The sequence below is a fragment of the Diorhabda sublineata genome, chromosome 6 (assembly GCF_026230105.1).
Source record: "Diorhabda sublineata isolate icDioSubl1.1 chromosome 6, icDioSubl1.1, whole genome shotgun sequence".
In the NCBI taxonomy this organism is placed as follows: Eukaryota; Metazoa; Arthropoda; class Insecta; order Coleoptera; family Chrysomelidae; genus Diorhabda; species Diorhabda sublineata.
This window is the reverse complement of record NC_079479.1, coordinates 5,072,618-5,092,148: the sequence shown is the minus strand read 5'-3', so window position 1 is coordinate 5,092,148 and position 19,531 is coordinate 5,072,618. Positions and strand designations below refer to the sequence as shown.

Below are 19,531 nucleotides of genomic sequence, written 5' to 3'. Positions count from 1 at the left end.
ATTTTATCATAATCTGTGTCACATACTAATTTTTATGTTGTGCCAGCTTGTTGTGTATAATAATTATTTTTTTTAATTGAATTGACATAGTAAATTTCCATTTGTACTTGTGACATCACCTTGACGTTATTATTTTCCACGTTGTTATTGATGGTAGGTAACAGTAAATAACAACAATAAATCTAAAATTAGAAATTTATCATGATAAAATTACCGACTAAACTTCTAAAGAAGCTGGAAGAGCAGCACATAACCTGCTAGAAAAAAATCCAGAGACTCATATAATGAAGAATATGACGAATTTTTGGAAGTGATGTTGAAAAATATCGTAGAAAATATCAATGTAAATTAACAATTCAATTACAAAGATGACGCACCTTTAAAGTTGAACTTTAAAGCTCAACCTTCATGAAAAGATTTGTCCTCAACTGTCATAATCAACGTAACGGGCAGATTTAAAAGCGAGATCTCTGCATTGAAGTTTCTTTGAAAGCTACAATGATTTGTAACTTTCACCCATTTAGGGATAAAACTGACGTTATAAAGGTTGCTGAGAGGGATGATATCAAGTCATTCACAAAACAAATTCTACATCCGTATAACAATCCTCTGGTGAAGCGGATGTTTGTTGATCATTATGAACGATTGGGTAATGTTGGATTAAAGACACTATGGACTCAAGCACAAGGATATTTTTGGGTGATAATTTGCTTACCAATGTGAACGTTGTCATCCAAGGAATGTATTTTCAATATTAATGTCCCGAGTGCATGTCAAATTGTCGATAATTTAATTTTCTCGAGTGCGCGAATGCGCACGACATGAAATTATGAGACAATTTGACATACACGAGAGGGCATTTTGGCAGACTATTTCCTGAGAAAAATTTAATTTAAAATAAACAATAATTGTTCCTTTTCTTAAAATATAAAATTAAAACCAAATGATGTTTATTAATCCTAGACGAAAATTTGGTTAGGTTATCGATAATTTGCACTAGTGCAGTATTATCGCTGAAATTTGATCGTTGCTAGGTAAACATAAAATATTACAGCTTTTTGGTTGGCTTAAATTTTTCGAAGGAAATAGTCAGTATAATGGGGCATCCTCTTACTTTTTACTGGCACTTATACGACATCTAAATAAAGTTTATGATAACCGGTGATTTGGATGGAAATGTCCTATTTCATGGTTTTCCACACCCCCTGATCTCAATCCCGTTGATCACCATTTTTGGGGACGATTGAAGCAACTAATTCACAAAGAGAATATTTATTATCGGCAACAATTATACTTTTTTGTAATGCTACTAGAAACAATCCCCAGAGTATACGTAATACATCTAAGTTGTAAGACTGACACACAGATGGCGCTGCCATTGTCAAATCCATATGGCGTTTATTTAGTACCAACTTTCAAAAGACTATGTGTAAAATTTCGTGACATTTCTATTCGACAGAAAAAAGTGACAGCCATTTAAGTGAAGCTACTTTTTTTATTTTCAAAACATTGGATTCAAAAAAATTTCGTGTGTTAATTTATCATTGCATTTTAATGAAAGAAATACTGTACAAGCTCAGCAATGGCTTTAAAAGAGTTATCTGGACTCCATCGAAAAGAACCATTTGTTATTGGTTTGCTGAATTTAAACGTGGTCGTACAGACTTCGATGATAGTGAACGTTCTGGTGGTCTAATTGAGGTGGTTACTCCAGAAACCATAAGAAAAGTCCCCAAATAGCTGAGGCCGTGAAGATATCAGAAGGCAGTGTGTTTTTTCAAAATGGTTAGGTTAAGGTTTACTCACAGTCGATCAAAAACGTGTTGATGATTCAGAGCAGGCTATGTTTACAAGTAATAAATCAGAATGTTTACGTCAATATATGATAATGTATAAAACATAAATCCATCACTTCACTCTGGAGTCAAAACGATCATCACCTGAGGGGACTGGAATCGGTGAACCACGTCCGAAGCGTCCAATGGCAATGGCCTTGAATATTTTGGAATGAACTTGGAATAGTGTTCATCGACTATCCCCAAAAGGGAGAGACAATCAATAACAAATACTACATAGAGTTGTTGGACCGTTTGAATCCAAAATCGAAGAAAAACGGCTTCATATAGCGAAGAAAAAAACCACTGTTTCACCAAGACAATGTACTGATTCACAAATCGATGGCAACGATGGTTAAATTTTGCTTTCTCATCCACCTTATAGTCCTTATCTGCCCTCCTTTGACTACTGGCTCTTCAATGATTTCAAAACAATGCTAGCCGGCAAGAAATTCAGCTGAAATGAAGGAGAAATTGCCGAAATTGAAGCCTATTTTGAGGCAAAAGACAAATCCTTCTACAAGCACGAGAAGTTAAAGAAGTATTGGAATGATTGTATTGCTCTTAGTTAGTCACACGACTTATTGGGTGATGTGTTTCAATATGGTTATGGTCTCAATTTCGAGAATCTACAGTAAATTAGTTTTATTTTCTTGCAATTATTGTACTTTCTCTCAGTTCTTATTTATGCGTCATAACTAAATAATTTAAGTTATTGTTTATAAATTGTTGCTCACGTTATTATTATTATCAAATGTTTTTGGTTGTTTGGTAATTATGGTTGTTCTATGTAAGATTTGATTGTTCTAGAGCCAATGTTGGAATTTCTAAATTTAGCTTGTATCAGTAGAAAGCTTGCTAATAACGTTCAGCACCATGGAATAATTGACAAATATTAAATTAGCTTCTAAACACTACAGTCAATTGAAAATAATGGTGAATTTCAAAAATCATCCTTTAAATTGATAGAGAACAGGAGTTTTCCCATTCTAGAAATCTCATGATATCTTTCCAGAGGGATTCTACATATGGTGAAAGTATGCAAGGTTCCTCATGACCCACCCTGTATTAATCACAAATATAGGTGGTAGTATTAGTAACAAAATTTGAAATTTATTAAAGATTATATTCTTTTGAGGTCACATGCTCATGCTGCACATACTTAGCGACAGAAAGCAATTTCCAGGTTTAATCAAAGATCTAATTTGACCTCTTATCCCTTTTTCAAGCACAATAACTAATTTTTTTTGCTTTTGTTCAAAAACTTTAGCGTACTGTTTGTTGAACTGTCATGAAAATAAAATGTTGTTTATTAGTACAAAATAAAACAAAAATAATACGATAAACGTTTTTTCATTACATCACTAACATTTTAGATTTCTATGGATTTTTCTTGAAAAATTCCATGATGCTATCATAAATCATGAATGTAATGGCGACGTCAAGACACACTTTACCCAATCTGGGTATGGTACCTTTATAGAATGCTCTGGGACCTTCATTTCTTAATATTTGTAAGGCACAATCCAAAGTATTTTTATATCGATTCGATTCCAAACCTTGCATACGAGTTTTAACTACATCAACTGGATTATTAACGTACACTGAACAAGCACCGGCAAAAGCACCGAATAGACCTGTCAACAGCTTGGGGATTTTTTTATCGTGATCTCCTCCTTTATAGTAGTCTTTCAAAGTTTCCATAACAAAGAATCTTGTAGCTTGGTTACTACCTTGTTTTAAAATAGTTGCAGTGACGCCTTTATACACACCCCTCAAACCTTCTTCTTTGATAATAAGTCCTACACCATGGAATAAACTTTTGTATCTAGATTTTCCGGAACGTTGATCGTTAATAAATTTTACTTTGATAGTTTCCATCGGAGTTACAGCAAATATAGCTTCGCAAATACCTGCGCCTAATCCACATAACATTCTACCACCTGGAGTTAAAGTACCATCGTCTTTTTTCATATAATTTTTGAAAGTTTCAAACGCTCCGAACCTGATGGCATATTTTGGTACGGATCCATATATCAATATACTGAGACCTCTGTACAATCCAATGAATCCGTGATTTTTAATAGTTTTTTTGACGCAATCTATTATACCGTCGTATTTTTTCTTATCTCCTTTTTCATCTAACTGTAACTGCGTCTTAACGTACTCTGTTGGATATGTTGTGCATGCTTCCATCGCGCCGGTTATTCCACCGGCTAAAACACCTTTTAGTCCTACATTTCCGGAACCAGACGGTGCAGCTGCTCCTGTATCTCTCAACCAAGGTCGGGAAAATGGATCTCTGAATTTTTTCGTTCTTACGTGGAAAGGATCCATCAGGTTTTCGGTAACATCTGCAAGTTATTCACTTCTCTGAATTTTGTTAACATAAAATATTATTGATTTTATTGATTATTGATTATATGTACATTATCACATCATTTTCTATTTGACACTATATTGACACTAGATATAGTTATAGAGAGAGTACTAGTATATTTTGATGGTTTAGGGGAGATCACATCTGATTCAAATACTCAGTTCATGTCATTATGTCACAAATTATTATGATTAAGAGGTTAGATCAGTCGTCACTGAAATATGGTGGGTCACTAAAAGCAAGCAGTGTTGTTAAAATAATCTTTCGTTGTAAAGTAGTGTTTTCCAGATTAATTGGTACAAATTAACCCTAATTGTGACCCAAATCAACGGACTATATAGCAGAGCTCTTCTTTGCGCACAATTGCTTGTTCAAGTTCGCGCCGAGTTCGTACTGGTTCGGCGCTCGCGATCATAAGGTCATGCATGCGCAGGGGCAATAATGAAATTCAATGATTTTCTGTTTATTTTCCTAGTGTGGAATGCCTTGGTGTTAATTATGTTTTTAAATTTTATCAATCAGAACAGAAAAGGTATTGCTATGAAAAGTTTGAATTTCTCTTAGAAATCAACAAAAATTGCGAGGTTCTATACAACTTCATTGCGACAGGTGATGAGGTATGGATTTTGTATGACACGTCCGAAACGAAATGACAACCACAACCATGGATGCACAGGAATTCTCCAACGAGATCCGGTTGAAGATTAAAGTAACTGTTTTTTGAGACTAAAAAGGTGGGTTGCTTGTGTTAATTTAGATTATAGTTTGTGAAAACAATTAATGCAGATTCATATTGTGAAACTTTGTGACTCGTATGGAAAAACTTTTCAAAACACGTCACGGGGACTATGTAGAGGAATAAGTTGTATTGTACTTTAATTTACAGCTCACCAGTGGTTGAAAAAAATCAACTCCCGTATTCTTAATAAAGGAGAAAACACGTAGAATTGATTCGAAAAACCGTCGTAGAATCAAGTATGAAAAACTAGGGAGTTCAAGAGAATTGCCATGAAATAAACTGAAGAAAACCAATGAAACAAAGTATACTCAATAGAAAACATATTTGAGCGGCTACTAAATAGGATAAAATGGAAAGATTCGACATTACACATGCGAAAAGTTTTTAGAAAACAGTTACTTGGACGTATAGACGTATTAACCTTATTTTATTTTCAACATAGTCGTGAATTACAGGATCGTTAGTCAAGATCGCATTATACACTTGGATGCTGTAAAATATTTCCCGTGATATAAACTTTGAGCGTAACTAATCTAGTTACCGAAAATGGTCTCAGATTGCTCTCTGTTTAGTCATTTGTTTTCTTAGCGATAAACAAAAGACAACGTCGTGTCTCGGCATACTTGATTAATTCACATCATAAACGAGTGAATAATTGGCACCAGCATAAAAATCTTTTAGTGTGACTTAATCCATTAGGAAAACACCAGTAGGATTTATTTCGAGAGGAAAATACTCTCATTAAACGGGGCTAAATGTGTAATATTTCATTTGAATTTAAGCTTCCGGTATGAATATGCGTTTGCGAGTGTTTGGGCTTTTATATTTTTTTATTTTATAGAAATGAAACCATTTCTTTCTCATCATCATATTTATTAGAAAAAGTAGAAATTTGTCCGCCTACGACGAAGCTGGTAGCTATTTTTATTCAAATAAATATGTGGCAGAAATAAGATACCTTGAATGGCTTAGAATCTCATAACCACCTACATTAATAATGGGTTGAATCCTCATCATTTCTAACACATTCTAAGTATACAAATCTACAACATTTCCAATCCTACATATCACAATTGTCACACAGAAAACTTCACTTTGAAAAACTTTAAAATTACCTAACGATACTCAAGTACTCACTACCGGAATGAAATCCCAACGAGTCCCATTCTACCCAGGTAAATCAAAACTCCAGCCTGTATTACATAACATTATAGAGTCTACGCTTGATGGCATACTAAAAAATTCCAAAATAAAGCCGGAGTAAATGTAGTCCCAACAACTTCGACTCTTATGTTACTCGACAGAGCTGTATGCACTATATCAAGCCTTAATACTTGTTTGGAATTCCCTTAGTTCTTTTAAAGCCTTACTAACCACCTACCAAGACTATCCCACTATTTCTGAAATCAGACAAGAACTTTATATTCCTTAACAAAACTACGAGACTGTTGGTTTCATATAGGAATCCATGGTAACCAAAAAGCAGATAAATAGATCAAAGAAGCTGCAGAAATTGCCATAACGGAAGCTGTTACATCATTAGTGAGTGTGGATATGCAATCCACTATAATATCCAAAATAAATATATGGAAAAATCAGTGGAGAAGTGCGACAACTAAATTAAACGAGACTAAAAAGTCAACAAGGCCCTGGTCTGTGCTACCTTAAAATCGTCAAAACCAAGTACTGCTAACTCGACTACGCATTAGCCATTTCAACAGCAAGGATCCTGAACCAAAATACAGCTACTGCAATGAAATACTTTTTGTGAAATACTCACTTAATAAGTAACCGTATAACCCTTTTATACGGTTGCTCCTATCAAAAAAAGTGACCCGATCAAAAGTTACTGTAAACACGCGAAATCAATTTACGACATCAAATAACAGGGTTCCAGTTGAAAATAGTGTCTTCTAGTCCACCCTGAATATCAAAATTAGTATATTGAACATTATTTTTAATTGTTTTCAATTGTCTGATATAAATTCCTTCTTCCACTTCTGTCCATAGCAAGTCGTTGTTTGATATTGTCCGATCTCCATGAGTGTTTCTCTCTTAGCTCTCACCATCCCTTCAAAATGAACATTACCGAGTAAAGTACAGAAGCGCCTTTTGGGCCCTTTGAGCCTGGCTTTACAGTACGTGGCGTTGGTTTATAGAGTGTCACAACCTATTTCGTTCTTTATTACCATATAGGACCCATTATCCGTCTCCAATGATGAAAAGAAGAAACAACGGTTTTGCATAGTGCCGTTGAAACAATACGTTACATGTGATCGGTTGGTTTCATTCTCTCTGGACAGATTATGCTCTGTTCATTTTTATAATTTGCTAAAGATGTTTTTAGATGGTAGTTAAAATTGGTTAAGGGTGTTTGAGAAGTTATTTCTAATTGTTTGCTTCCACTTCTGTCTTTAGCAATTCGTTGTCTGATGTTGCCCGATGTCCATGTAGTCTTTCTCCCTTAGTCCCCACTATCTCATTGATCGCTTTATTCTATCCAACCAAGTTTTCCTTGGTCTTTATCTTTTTCAGTCTTCTGGTGATATAATTTCATCACTTTCTTTGATAGTCTTGCTTCTATCTGTGAACATGATCGTTCCATACCAGTTGTTTCCTTTCTATACATGTTATAACCGTCTTTTCCACACCCCTTTGTTACTTTATTCCCTCATTGGTCACTCTTCTCAAACAATATATTCTTGATGCTTTTATTATTGTGTTTATCTCTGTAACTTTCATTTTCCTATTCATTTCACTTTAATCACCACGTTTCTGATCCATACATTAACTTGCTTTTAATCATGGTGTCATATAATCTCATGTTTCTACTTCATAGAATTTCATTAAGTGCTTTTATTATTTGTTTTGTTTTTTTTTTTCTATTCTTGATTCTATTTTGGCGTCATTTTTCCCTTGAAATCTCATCTTGATATCTATAGCTATCACATGTTTCATTATATCCCACAAAAAGATTCGTGGTCTCTTCAATCTTCAATTTTCTTCATTGTCTTTAATTTTTCTACATTTGGAATTGGGTTTAATAAGTTCTAAAAATATACTTTGTAAACTATAGTTTAAATAAGCAAAACCAGCATAATTTTCTCAAATTATTAGCAATTGTAGAAGATGTTTTCTTTTTTATTTGAGAATTTCTATCAGTTATTGTGCGTGTTTCCCATCTGTAAAAACTCAATCTCAATAAAAAATCTATTTGTATTTGTTTAATTTTTTTGCGCGAACAAAACCAAATATTTTCAATGTTTTTTCAACGAATCTCTCAACAGATGAGATTTAAAACGTACAAAGGAGAAAAAGAGAACAATAAATGTTTTCATATTACAAAAAAGATATCAAGCATAAATCCAATTTTCACAAAATAAACAATTTCATATAAATTTTCCCATGCATTCAAAAGTATTGTGGTTATTCGTGATAATCGCAGTGCACAGGGAATTTACATAATTTGGTACGAATAAATTGTCAGCATCAAAAATTTATTGTGGGACAAATGAGGTTGAAAATATTTCACAAATTTGCGTTTATCACCAATCTTGATCTATTTGATATCATCATATTCTAGGTTAGATTTATATAACTGTCTGTGTTCGAGAATGTTTGAAATATGTTTATGAAATAGAATAAAAATTACACAATTACAGCAAAAAGTCTTCAAATTTATATAAATATTGTTAATTTCTTTTTTTTATTTCTTAGACCTTTTGATATGTTTATGTTTCTAAATGTTCTTGATTTTAGGTCTCTTCTGTTTCAAAATTAGTTTTTCTAATAATTTTTGAAAGATAGATAAAAATTTACGTTTCGACTTTTCTTTAAGTTCAATTTTCACAAATCTGCGTTCATCACCAATCTTGATCTATAAATCTAATATTATCATATTCTAGGCTAGATTTATTTAATAAACTGCTGGTTTTGAGATTGTTTACAAGTTTACAAACTATATTTTTAAAACTTATCAAACCCATTCCAAAAGTAGAAAAACTAAAAGCAAAGAAGGAAATTGATAAAAAAAGTTAATAGAATAAAAAAAATTAAGTAACTCAATATTTTCATGAAGAAATTGCTTTTTGGTTTCCCATTGAAAATTTACGATTTTTATTTGGGTGTGTTCATCCGTAAAGACCAAATAAGATTTTCAAAGTGTACATGCCACAAGGATGTTGCGTCTCTTCTACGCTTTCAAGATATATATGCACTCTCTCATTGGAAAAGAACATTCAGAGGATACTTGCTTTTCTTTCACACTCTACAGTTTGTCAATGATAAGGTGATAAGTGCAAGGGACAAAGAGGATCTTGAGTACATGGCGAGAAAAGAGTACGAAGAATGGGGTCATCAAATCAATATTACTAAAACACAATATCTATGTATTGGTGAAGAGACCACGAATCTTGTTGTGGGAAATAATGAAACATGTGATAGCTATAGATATCAAGATGAGACTTCAAGGGAAAAATGACGCCAAAATAGAATCAAGAATAGAAAAAAAAACAAAACAAATAATAAAAGCACTTGATGAAATTCTATGAAGTAGAAACATGAGATTATATGACACCATGATTAAAAGCAAGTTAATGTATGGATCAGAAACGTGGTGATTAAAGTGAAATGAATAGGAAAATGAAAGTTTCAGAGATAAACACAATAATAAAAGCATCTAGAATATAATGTTTGAAAAGAGTGATCAATGAGGGAATTAAGTAACAAAGGGGTGTGGAAAAGACGGTTATAACATGTATAGAAAGAAAACAATTGGTATGGAACGATCATGTTCACAGATAGAAGCAAGACTATCAAAGAAAGTTATGAAATTATTTCAACAGAAGACTGAAAAAGAGGAAGACCAAGAAAAACTTGGTTAGGCAGAATAAATCGATCAATGAGCGAGTGAGGGTTAAGAGAGAAAGGATACATGGACAACATCAGACAAAGAACTGCTAAAGACAGAAGTGGAAGCAAATTTATATCAGATAATTAGAGGTAACTTCTTAAACACCCGTAACAAATTTCAACTACCATCTAAAAACATCTTCAGCAAATTATAAAAATGAACAGAGCATAATCTGTCCAGAGAGAATGAAGCTAACCGATCACATGCAACTTATTGCTTCAGCGGCACTCGGCATTCTCCAAGCCAACGCCACGTACTGTAAAGCTAGGCTCAAAGGGCCCAAAAGGCCCTTCTGTAGTATAGAAATGTTAATTTTGAAGTGAAGAAACCCAAACAGTATTTTATAAAAAGTATTCGGCGCTTAATCCACAGAAAAAACGTTATTCTGAAAATTGACAATGCAAGACAGCTTTGTTATAAAAGAAAATTAATAATTTGGAGTGGGAGGCATTGTTTAACCCATCATAGTCGCCCGTCAATTCCTTCTTGGAGTCTCATCCATACAGTTATATTTTCTTAACAGCAGAAAATTAGGAAATGTCAATGATATACAAAATACCATCTTGAGATACTTTCCTTAGTTAGCAAAATTATATTTTATCGCTCCATTATGAAAAATTTGTATACTAGATGGAAATTTATTGCTTTGGTATTAGAAATTTCCGCATTAGATGGTAAAATGTTGAGAAGGAAGGCGATTACGTTATTTATTGAGAACATAATTCGTTTGAGTTCAGTTTCTGTTCTTTTTTTTTACGAAATTACACGCTGGCATACTGAGTTTAATAAAACGATTCAAATTTGGTACGCCATTTTTTCTAGGAAGAGAATGTTCCACAGAAATTTACCTACAAACAAGCTTCAGATACGATTAATCTGATAGAGAGCAATAAATTACTGAATAGTGTGTTGGAAAGATCAAATAAGAAAAATCTCGAATGTTTGTTCCCATCGAGATAATCTATAAGTAGAAAAATCATTAAAATATATAAGAATTCGAAAGAATAAAATGTTCAGACAATTTTCTACTTAAATTCTTCCAGACAAACAAAGTAAAAAGAGTATCTACAATGGTATTACAAGCAATGAAAATACCAGACGGTCAAAAATTATTTCTTGCTAATGAAATTTTCTCAGTAGGTCTCACTGTCTCTAAGGGAACCTCACTAAAAGCTTTCATTTCAACGAATTAAAAAAGAAATACGAGCAATATTACGCTCCGTTTAAACCAGACGAGTGGAAAAATCTGAAGATTTCCCAACTAAAATTATGATAAAATTACGAATTTGCGGAGAAAGATCCGCCGAAGCTTTAGTTAATTAAGCCAAATTAATAATTAACACTTCGCGTTTGAAACAAGGGAATTTGAAAAAAGTTTTCTCGGAAATACCTAACTGCTTACTTGTGTTTACCCAAAAATTTCATAGTTTGAGCTTAAACTCGACTTGAATCACAATGAAATTAGCTTCGTAGAGAAAAATTGGTGGTATCATATACGATGAAGGAACAAAAGCAAGCATGCTGTAATGGATTGGGTACATGTTATAAAACAAAATATTTCATCGCATCTGTCTCATAGCAATAAACTTAAATCTCAAATATATTTCTATACGGTTTCCAACTATAGGTAAAAACGTCAATAATAGTTATTTATGAATTGCATTACAGCGCAAGTATGTTATTTCATGCACTAGTTCTACGCACTACAACATTTTTATTGATTCCTCATAAAAGATATTTCATGTTTATTATTGATTATTATAATCAAAATTGAAACAAATCAACAAAAAAGCATACGAATTCGATTATTAACAATACTAATACTGAAGGTGCACTTTGTGTAGTTATTAAATTTTCTTCGCTATGTATATATGCCACCTAGAAATCATTATTACTACATAAGTAGAAAAGTAGAAAGTGGCATCAATGCGACTTGAACCTGGGACCTCCCGTGTGTGAGCCTCTAGTCACTACACAACGGAGACCTTAATAATACATTTTTTACGCACCATTGCTTGAAGTAAAGTTTTAGACACTCGAAAGCGTTTTCGTAATGTGATTGATGCAAAATTAAGCATACAAGTGTATTAACTCCAATATATATATCCAATTTTTCGAATACTTATGTATTCAGCGTCTGGAACTGAAATTATGGTCAATTAAAATATAAAATCATAACAATAATAAATATATATATATATATATTGTTACTACGAGGTCAAATAATCAATGCGCATGTTTACTGCGAGATCATTAAAACCTTCCGCCTATTGCTTAAGCTTTTGCAAAACCAACAGACGCTGGCCGTATTCTTGAGAGCGTACAACTTTTGTATTTCCCAATTCACTCTTAAGGATGATTCTATTTGCTATGTATTACGAATTGCCTCCGCTAGTACCTTCTATGTCATTAAAACAAATTATTACACGAACCTCTTTTCATTGGGCATTGCATCTGAAGATGTTTTTTCGACGTCTTTAACAGCTCTTCTTCGATAAAGAGAAACGTTTTCACATGGGAAGGTTTTTTATGTCTGTCCCAGCATACAACTGTTTTATCATCAAAACTTGAGCGAGATTTTTGAGAAAAATACCACTGTGGATGGCCTTTGACAACTTCCACTTCAATGTTAACTGTTCACTATTTATTGGAAAACTGAGGTTTACTTCTACCCTTTTATTGTAGGATACGATTAGTAGAAAGAATAATTTTCCATTTCCTAGTAATAGCAAAAACTCCGACCAACAGACGGCGTAACGCCCGGCGAAAGGTTGTGAAAAGGTTCTTTTCTACCATAGTGCGCGATTTCAGACTACGAACTCCTACAGGAATTTGGCTGGGATTTATTTGATCACTCCTAGCAATTTTCATCTCTTCTTACCACCAAAATCTTCCCTTAATATTCAACACTTCAAGGATGATGTGTAAAAACACTGGAAGTAACATTCTACATAGAACGCATACACACTATGATAGGTACTTGAATTTTGGTAATAAAAATGTTTTAAAAGTTTAAGATTTTTGTGTAATAAAGATTTTTCCTTTATCTGTACACGTTTTTTTATACATAATCAAACGGAATTTACTTAATGGATATACATCGTATTCCAAATCCATTTCCAAATTTATTTCATGATACAGTAGAGAAGCAAACTTTTTTTTTCATTTATTTGCATTCATAAAGAATTTAATTTCTGAATCTTCAGCCTTTGGTCGACTTATTCAAAATTGAAAGGCCTCCTTATGGTAAATAACGACGTAGTCATCAGTAAATACTCGTAACTCATTGCATTTGAAAAATCAGCTAGCTATAGACTCAAAAAATCTAAAACATTTGCCGTGGAAAAATTAAAAGTTTCTGTTGCAAGCTCCAGACGATAATTATCTCATGCATAAGGTATGACATCAAAAATTTTTTATGTAAGCTTAGAAATTATTTGTAACATCTTTCGGGTTGCTTTAATATTCGGAATCGTAGGAGCTCTGCTGAGGAAGGAATTATATAAAATGAAGTGTAACGATATCAATAATACCGGAAATGTTTTAATTATCACAGTACCTGATAAAAAAATTCATCTTAAACGTCGATTTACTGTTATTGGTGAAATATCTGACAAAAGATTGAACTTGGCGAATATTTATAGAACACATAAAAACCAACGACCCACAATTGTCAAAACAGAACATTTCTTTTTGCAGTATAGAAGTAGAAAATGCAGAATCCAAAACCTTTTCAAAAATTACCTTGCTTATCGCAACATATTTGAATTTACCTAAACCAAACCAAACTTCGGCGTCTCTAGTAGTGGATTCCGGTGGTGATATAATTCAACTAAAGAAGCACGTTGGGTGGAAATCCAAAACAGCTGCGGAGGGTTACGTAGATGACTCAGTAAAAAACAAAATGGATTCCGCAGTGAAAATTTTAACGGGAACAACTAGTTGAACTACAAGCAACATTGTAAATGCTCACGATTCTACCAACAATCCAACAAGTACCAATAAAACTATAGACGATGTTATTTCTTTGAACGCGTTAAATAAAATTCAAGTACCAATAGTAATGTCGGAATTGTCAAACCGTCCTACTCGTGAAAAAAAGTATTACTTCATTCACTTGTTGCGCAAATAACTATTTTCTGTATATATTATTTGTCTTGGCGACCAAAATACTGAGAATTTTTCTGATTTTCACAATATTGATAAGTTTTCTTATGAATATCATAAATGTACAAAGAGTGAATGCTTTTAAGATAGTTTTTTCAAAGTACGTTCCTATTTTAGATCGTTTATGATATATCAGTATTTTTCCAAATACTGTTTCATGTTTGTTATAAGGAAAGTAAACGCATCGAAATAGTTGTTAGAAAAATGAAGCAACGGGAAGTTCAGTGCTGACCAAACAAAAGACGTAGAAAATTATTTTCTCAGAACAAATTAAAGGTTCCCCGAAAGCTTCCACATGGAAAGGTAAAATAAATAGTTGGAAAGGTAAAAGTATTATAGCGACTGATACCCCCGAAAAAAATATCATAGAAGAGAGAAAATATGAAAAAATTGAAGCTGTTAAAAGTGTTACACGCAAATTTGTTGAATCTTCAAAGGAAGAAGATGAAGACGGATTTTCTTTTGACTCAGAAACGGAGAGTTGAGTGTCTAAAGCAAATTCAAATAGGTTTGAAAATTTAGTGCGCTCTCCAGAAACTGGAGATTTTGTATTGATGTAATTCAAAATAACAGAAAAAACATTCTCTACGTTGCGTTAATCTTATAGAAAGCACACCAAAATGCCAAACAAATTTGTTTTGCGGAAATTTCCTGACAATAAAATGATTTTACCGAAGCCCAATAAGCATGGCAGAACAAAAAGAAAAGTGGATTTGATTTGTAGTATCTTTTGCCAATTAGCAATTCATTGTTTATTTTTTTCTTAATTAGGTTGTAGTTTCTTTTGCCAACTAATTGCTATGATTCTTATGAAGCTGTTTATTTTTGTTGCTAGTATGTATTAACAATTTCCGAAATTTAGTTTGTGAGAGAGTATTTCATTTTGTGAGTTTTTGGTTTGTGATAAATAAAACCCCATTTTTTGAATCGTTAGTTTATGATGTTTCACTGTACCACACTGAATTTAATTTTAATTTTAATAAATAGAATAAACTTATAATTAACTGAACTTTTAGGATAGGATTTGGATTCGGTCAACAAAAATTAAAAAATTGGTTCACTGTGGAACACTTTCCCATATTCTAGAAACCTCTCTATTTTTCACTCTTATAACACCGGTATACATTTTATTATCATTACTGTCTTTCTGCCTCCAATTATCGTTCACGACATCGTCTATTTTGTTGTTTTGTCTACTTTACGCTTGTTCAAGCTCAACTGTAGAGCTGCTGTCGTGAAAATAGGAGGGATAAAATCGCTAAAATGCTTCTTTAGAAAGCATAACGATTCCCAGTGGACGCGACAACGAGAATGATACTTTTCGTCTTTCCAGTCTACCTTCCACATCAGTGGCGTTGTAAAAATGAAGGAAAGAAACATCTAACATAATGAGAAGTTTATGAATACGAAACGATAGAGAAAAAACTTCAATCATGATGGATAGACAAGAAATTGAAAATATAATAACACTTTGATAAACGCTGAAACCTGCTTCCCATATCTTAGATTCATTTTTGACCTTTTCTCCTCCATTTCAACTAATCAAAGCAATATTATCAATATTTTGCATCTAGTCTTTTAAAAATGAAATACTCAACAAGTTTTTTTTATTAAAACCTAACCTAATGTAGTCAACTGTGGCGAATAGGGCTTATTAGTTAGCAATTCAAACAAATACATAAATTTTGGTCATTGCAATAACGGATGTGTGAGTTGGTGCATTGTCTTGATCAAATAACACTCACTTCTGAGTCAAATTCGTCCTTTTTTCTCGATTTCTTCGCTCAAACGTTGCAATGAGTTCGTATAATAATCGCCGTTGATATTTTTGACCTTCTCAATATGGTCAATGAAAACTATCTCCAAAAACTGACGCCATGACCTTGCTTATAGATGGAACGGTCTTTGCCTTCTCTGGAGCCGGTTCTTTTCAATCATTTTTTTTGTTTCGGGTGTAAATTGATAAACCTACGTTTCATCCACGGTTATACAACGGTGAAAAAATTTCCTTAAAACATTGCCGAACAACCGATGGAAATATATTTGTTCCATTGTGAGCAAACGCGGCACCCATCTTGCACACAGCTTTCTCAAGTCCAAATTTTTATTTAATATGCGATGTACCGCACTTTTTGTTATGCCTACTATGTCTGCTAGCTTGGACAGCCGACGATCATCCAGTACAGCTATCTTTAGGTCACACCATCTTCGTACTCAATTTTCCATATTCAATATGTAGACAACGCGACATTTCTCATTCTAAAATTTGTAATCAGGTAAGTTCTACTTTTTAAAATGCGAACCAAGTTACTTCAACAATTCCACATCATAATTTCTTGTACTGTGTTACAAAAGTCGTCTGGGTCAGTATAACTATTTGATTTATTATAGAACACATAAGAAACTATTACTTTTGTACGGATTGTTTATTTTTGGTTCAAATAATACTGATTTCTGATGGGAATAATGTAAATTAATTACAACCGTTTTATGCAAAACCGGCTGTATACATGTTAACAAAATTTTCCTTCCAAATATTTTATTATTCCGTTGTTGTTTATCTGAAAAGCAACGAGCGTAGACAAGTCTTGCTGGATAATCTTTTACATCCCCGGCATGAACTGTCTGGAGAATATTGTGAACAGTAAATTGAACTGACATTTTGCGTACGCTGGTTGTTGGCAATGTAAATGTAATTGTTTCACTGCTTTCTGATCCTATATCAAATACTTTTTAATGAATAGCGACAATTATTGGAACATACATAAAATAAATATTATTAGATCACTTTTGATATTCAGATATTATACAGATTGTATTTGTTATTAATACAGGTTGTTATAATGCTTTGGGATATTTGAGTGTGATTGTGAATTAACTTTAATTTATTAATTATTTGTAGTTCTTCTAGTAGCAACCGAAGGTTTTCACGAGTTTGGTCCTGGCCCAACAAAGAAAACACAAAACTTGTCGTTCTAATTATTCTATTAATATCTTAATTATGGAGAAGCAGTCTCACCCAGAGTATATTCTCCATGTTCACAAATTGACTGAAAACGTTCACTATTGGTGGCTGCCAAACAAATTCTGAACAACGTGGCGTCTTCAAACTTTAAATATATGCTGTAGATATTGTGTACTTTTGTTGTTATTTCTACTTGTTTTGATTAACAAAGCTCTTGCTGAACAATCGTCGAATTGTTGCTCAAAACTTGAAAATTCTTAAAATTACAAATTGGAATATAATATAAAAATATCTAAGAGTGCTTACCGCCTGCCAACTTAACTAAATTAATAATAATATAAACATGGTTACCAACTTTGACTCTATATAAAACAAAATAGTGTGAGATAGGGATAGGTCAGATCAGCTGTCAATTTGATCAATTCTCAACAACTTTTAAATACATTGGTATTTTTCAAGCAGCTATCGCCGTCTCTAGGTCATGCCAGGTACTTCTGGGACCATCGTCGTACATCGTGGAAGTTCGTAAAAGTGATTCTAGCCCAAATCATTCATAATTTCACGAAAATAGATTGTACTAAAAGTTTAAAGTTACGAGTAAATGATTAAAAATAAACCAGTCATGAATTTTATGACCTTCGTTTATAAATGAACACAAACCATTCTGCATATCTTTTTTTCACTGATACAGTTCACTTAAACTGATAAAAATCCAAAAAACGGATGTATTATTTGAAAATAGCAGTTTTTATTCTAAGAAGCTTTTACTATCATATTTTTAATGAGTCTTGGAAACATTGGACAATAATCAACAGATTGGTCACAGTTCTTTTCCAATTCTCTATTCTCACTTCAGTTATCTATTCGTCATCCATCTTCAGTCAGTGCTTTAGTGTGGACTCCAGTGGTAATGTGAAAAGATTTTACTTTGTGTGCCGCAGTTGCATTTGAATTTTAGGATATGATGATGAAGTTAATCAAGAGTCGAAAATTAGTCTCAAAATTTCGGAGTGATCCACAACGGGAAAACGGATGTTATAATAAAGAGAAAGGGATATTTTAAGTGGTTGTTCACTAAATTTATTAATTTTGGATTATATTTCAGTTAAAGATAATCCTAATTTTTGTTTGAAGTATCTACTGACGACTGGATTAGAAGTTGTAGTTGAAATGCAAGGGTTTTGAATGAATATGCATATGATGGTAAAATGGTAAAAAGATCAGGCAGAAATTAAATGAAATATGTACATATTAAGTGCTGCACAGCATCTAAAGCACTGACAATATCGGATATCGCTGGATTGACAAATATATGGAATTGAAAAACAACTAGATTGTCACAAGGTCATTTCTTCGGAATCCGAAGAGAAAATTATGGAGCGATTGCGAATTCACTTAAAACAAAGTTAAAGTTAAATGAAGAAGGAAAGCCATGACGATATTGAAGTAGACATTCTTTGAACAAAAATAAATATACTAAGAGAATGGATCTATTCTGTTTGGGTTTCCCGCAATAATTATTCAAATACCAACCACCACGAGACCATTTTTTTGGGACAGAATAAATATTTGACTTCCTACATAATATTTTCATTAAATTCAAAATCAATGCTTTTGTATTTTCGGACTATTTTATTGAGAATATCGACATACATACATATCCACAGAGAGATATAAAATATGAATGGGCTTTGTCTGAATGTGAAGTCAAAAGGATATTTATTCACAAGAATATGAAGGTCAGGCCTGAAATTAATAATGGTTTATTTACTTTAATTGTACGGTTGTTGTACAAAAAATTTAGCATAACTCAATATATGATAAGAATATACTTGAGATTTATCTTAATATAACTTTTGTTAATTCTAATTGGTTTTTGGTTCTTTTTCTTATCAAAAACTAAGGATGAAAATCGTTTTTTATGGTTGAAAACGGATTTTGATGTGGTATGTGATCTATTGAATATTAATCGTCACTCAATAAATCGTGTAACTATCTTAGAAAAATATTTTTTGCCAAAAATCGATTTTGACCATTAATGTGGTCACCTTCAAGGGCAATATAATCATTTAAACGCTTCTTTAGTTTCTCGATGATATGCTTGTAAAAGGATTTGTCTGTTGCCTCAAATTAGGCTTCAGTTTCAGCAATTGCTACATTTCAGCTGAATTTCTTGTCGGCTATAATTTTTTGGAAATCATTGAATAACCAGTAGTCACTGGGGATATGGACTATTTGGAGGATGAGGAAGCAATTTGAAATCTAATTCTTCAAATTTAACCATCGTTGCCATCGACTTTTTTTTCTCCATCTGAAGCCGTTTTTCTTTGATTTTTGCATTCAAACGGTCCAACAACTCTATATAGTATTCGCTATTGATTGTCTCTCCCTTTTGGATATAGTCGATGAACAATACTCCATGCGCATCCCAAAATACTGAAGCCATAACCTTCTCAGCTGACTATTATTCCTTTGGACACTTCGAACGCGGTTCACCGTCTGAAGTCCACTCAGATGATGATCGTTTTGATTC

General features: G+C 32.8%; 2 protein-coding genes across 2 annotated transcripts in view; one reads left to right on the top strand and one right to left on the bottom strand.

Annotated features, from left to right (window-relative positions):
* LOC130445025 (hemicentin-2-like) overlaps positions 1-19,531 on the top strand; it is a 517,421-nt gene that overhangs the window by 150,108 nt on the left and 347,782 nt on the right. The gene's annotated exons all lie outside the window — the stretch shown is intronic.
* Positions 3,216-4,172, bottom strand: LOC130446019 (putative tricarboxylate transport protein, mitochondrial). Its single transcript, XM_056781992.1, has one exon. It carries the CDS (start codon positions 4,170-4,172, stop codon positions 3,216-3,218), a length of 957 nt encoding a protein of 318 aa, XP_056637970.1.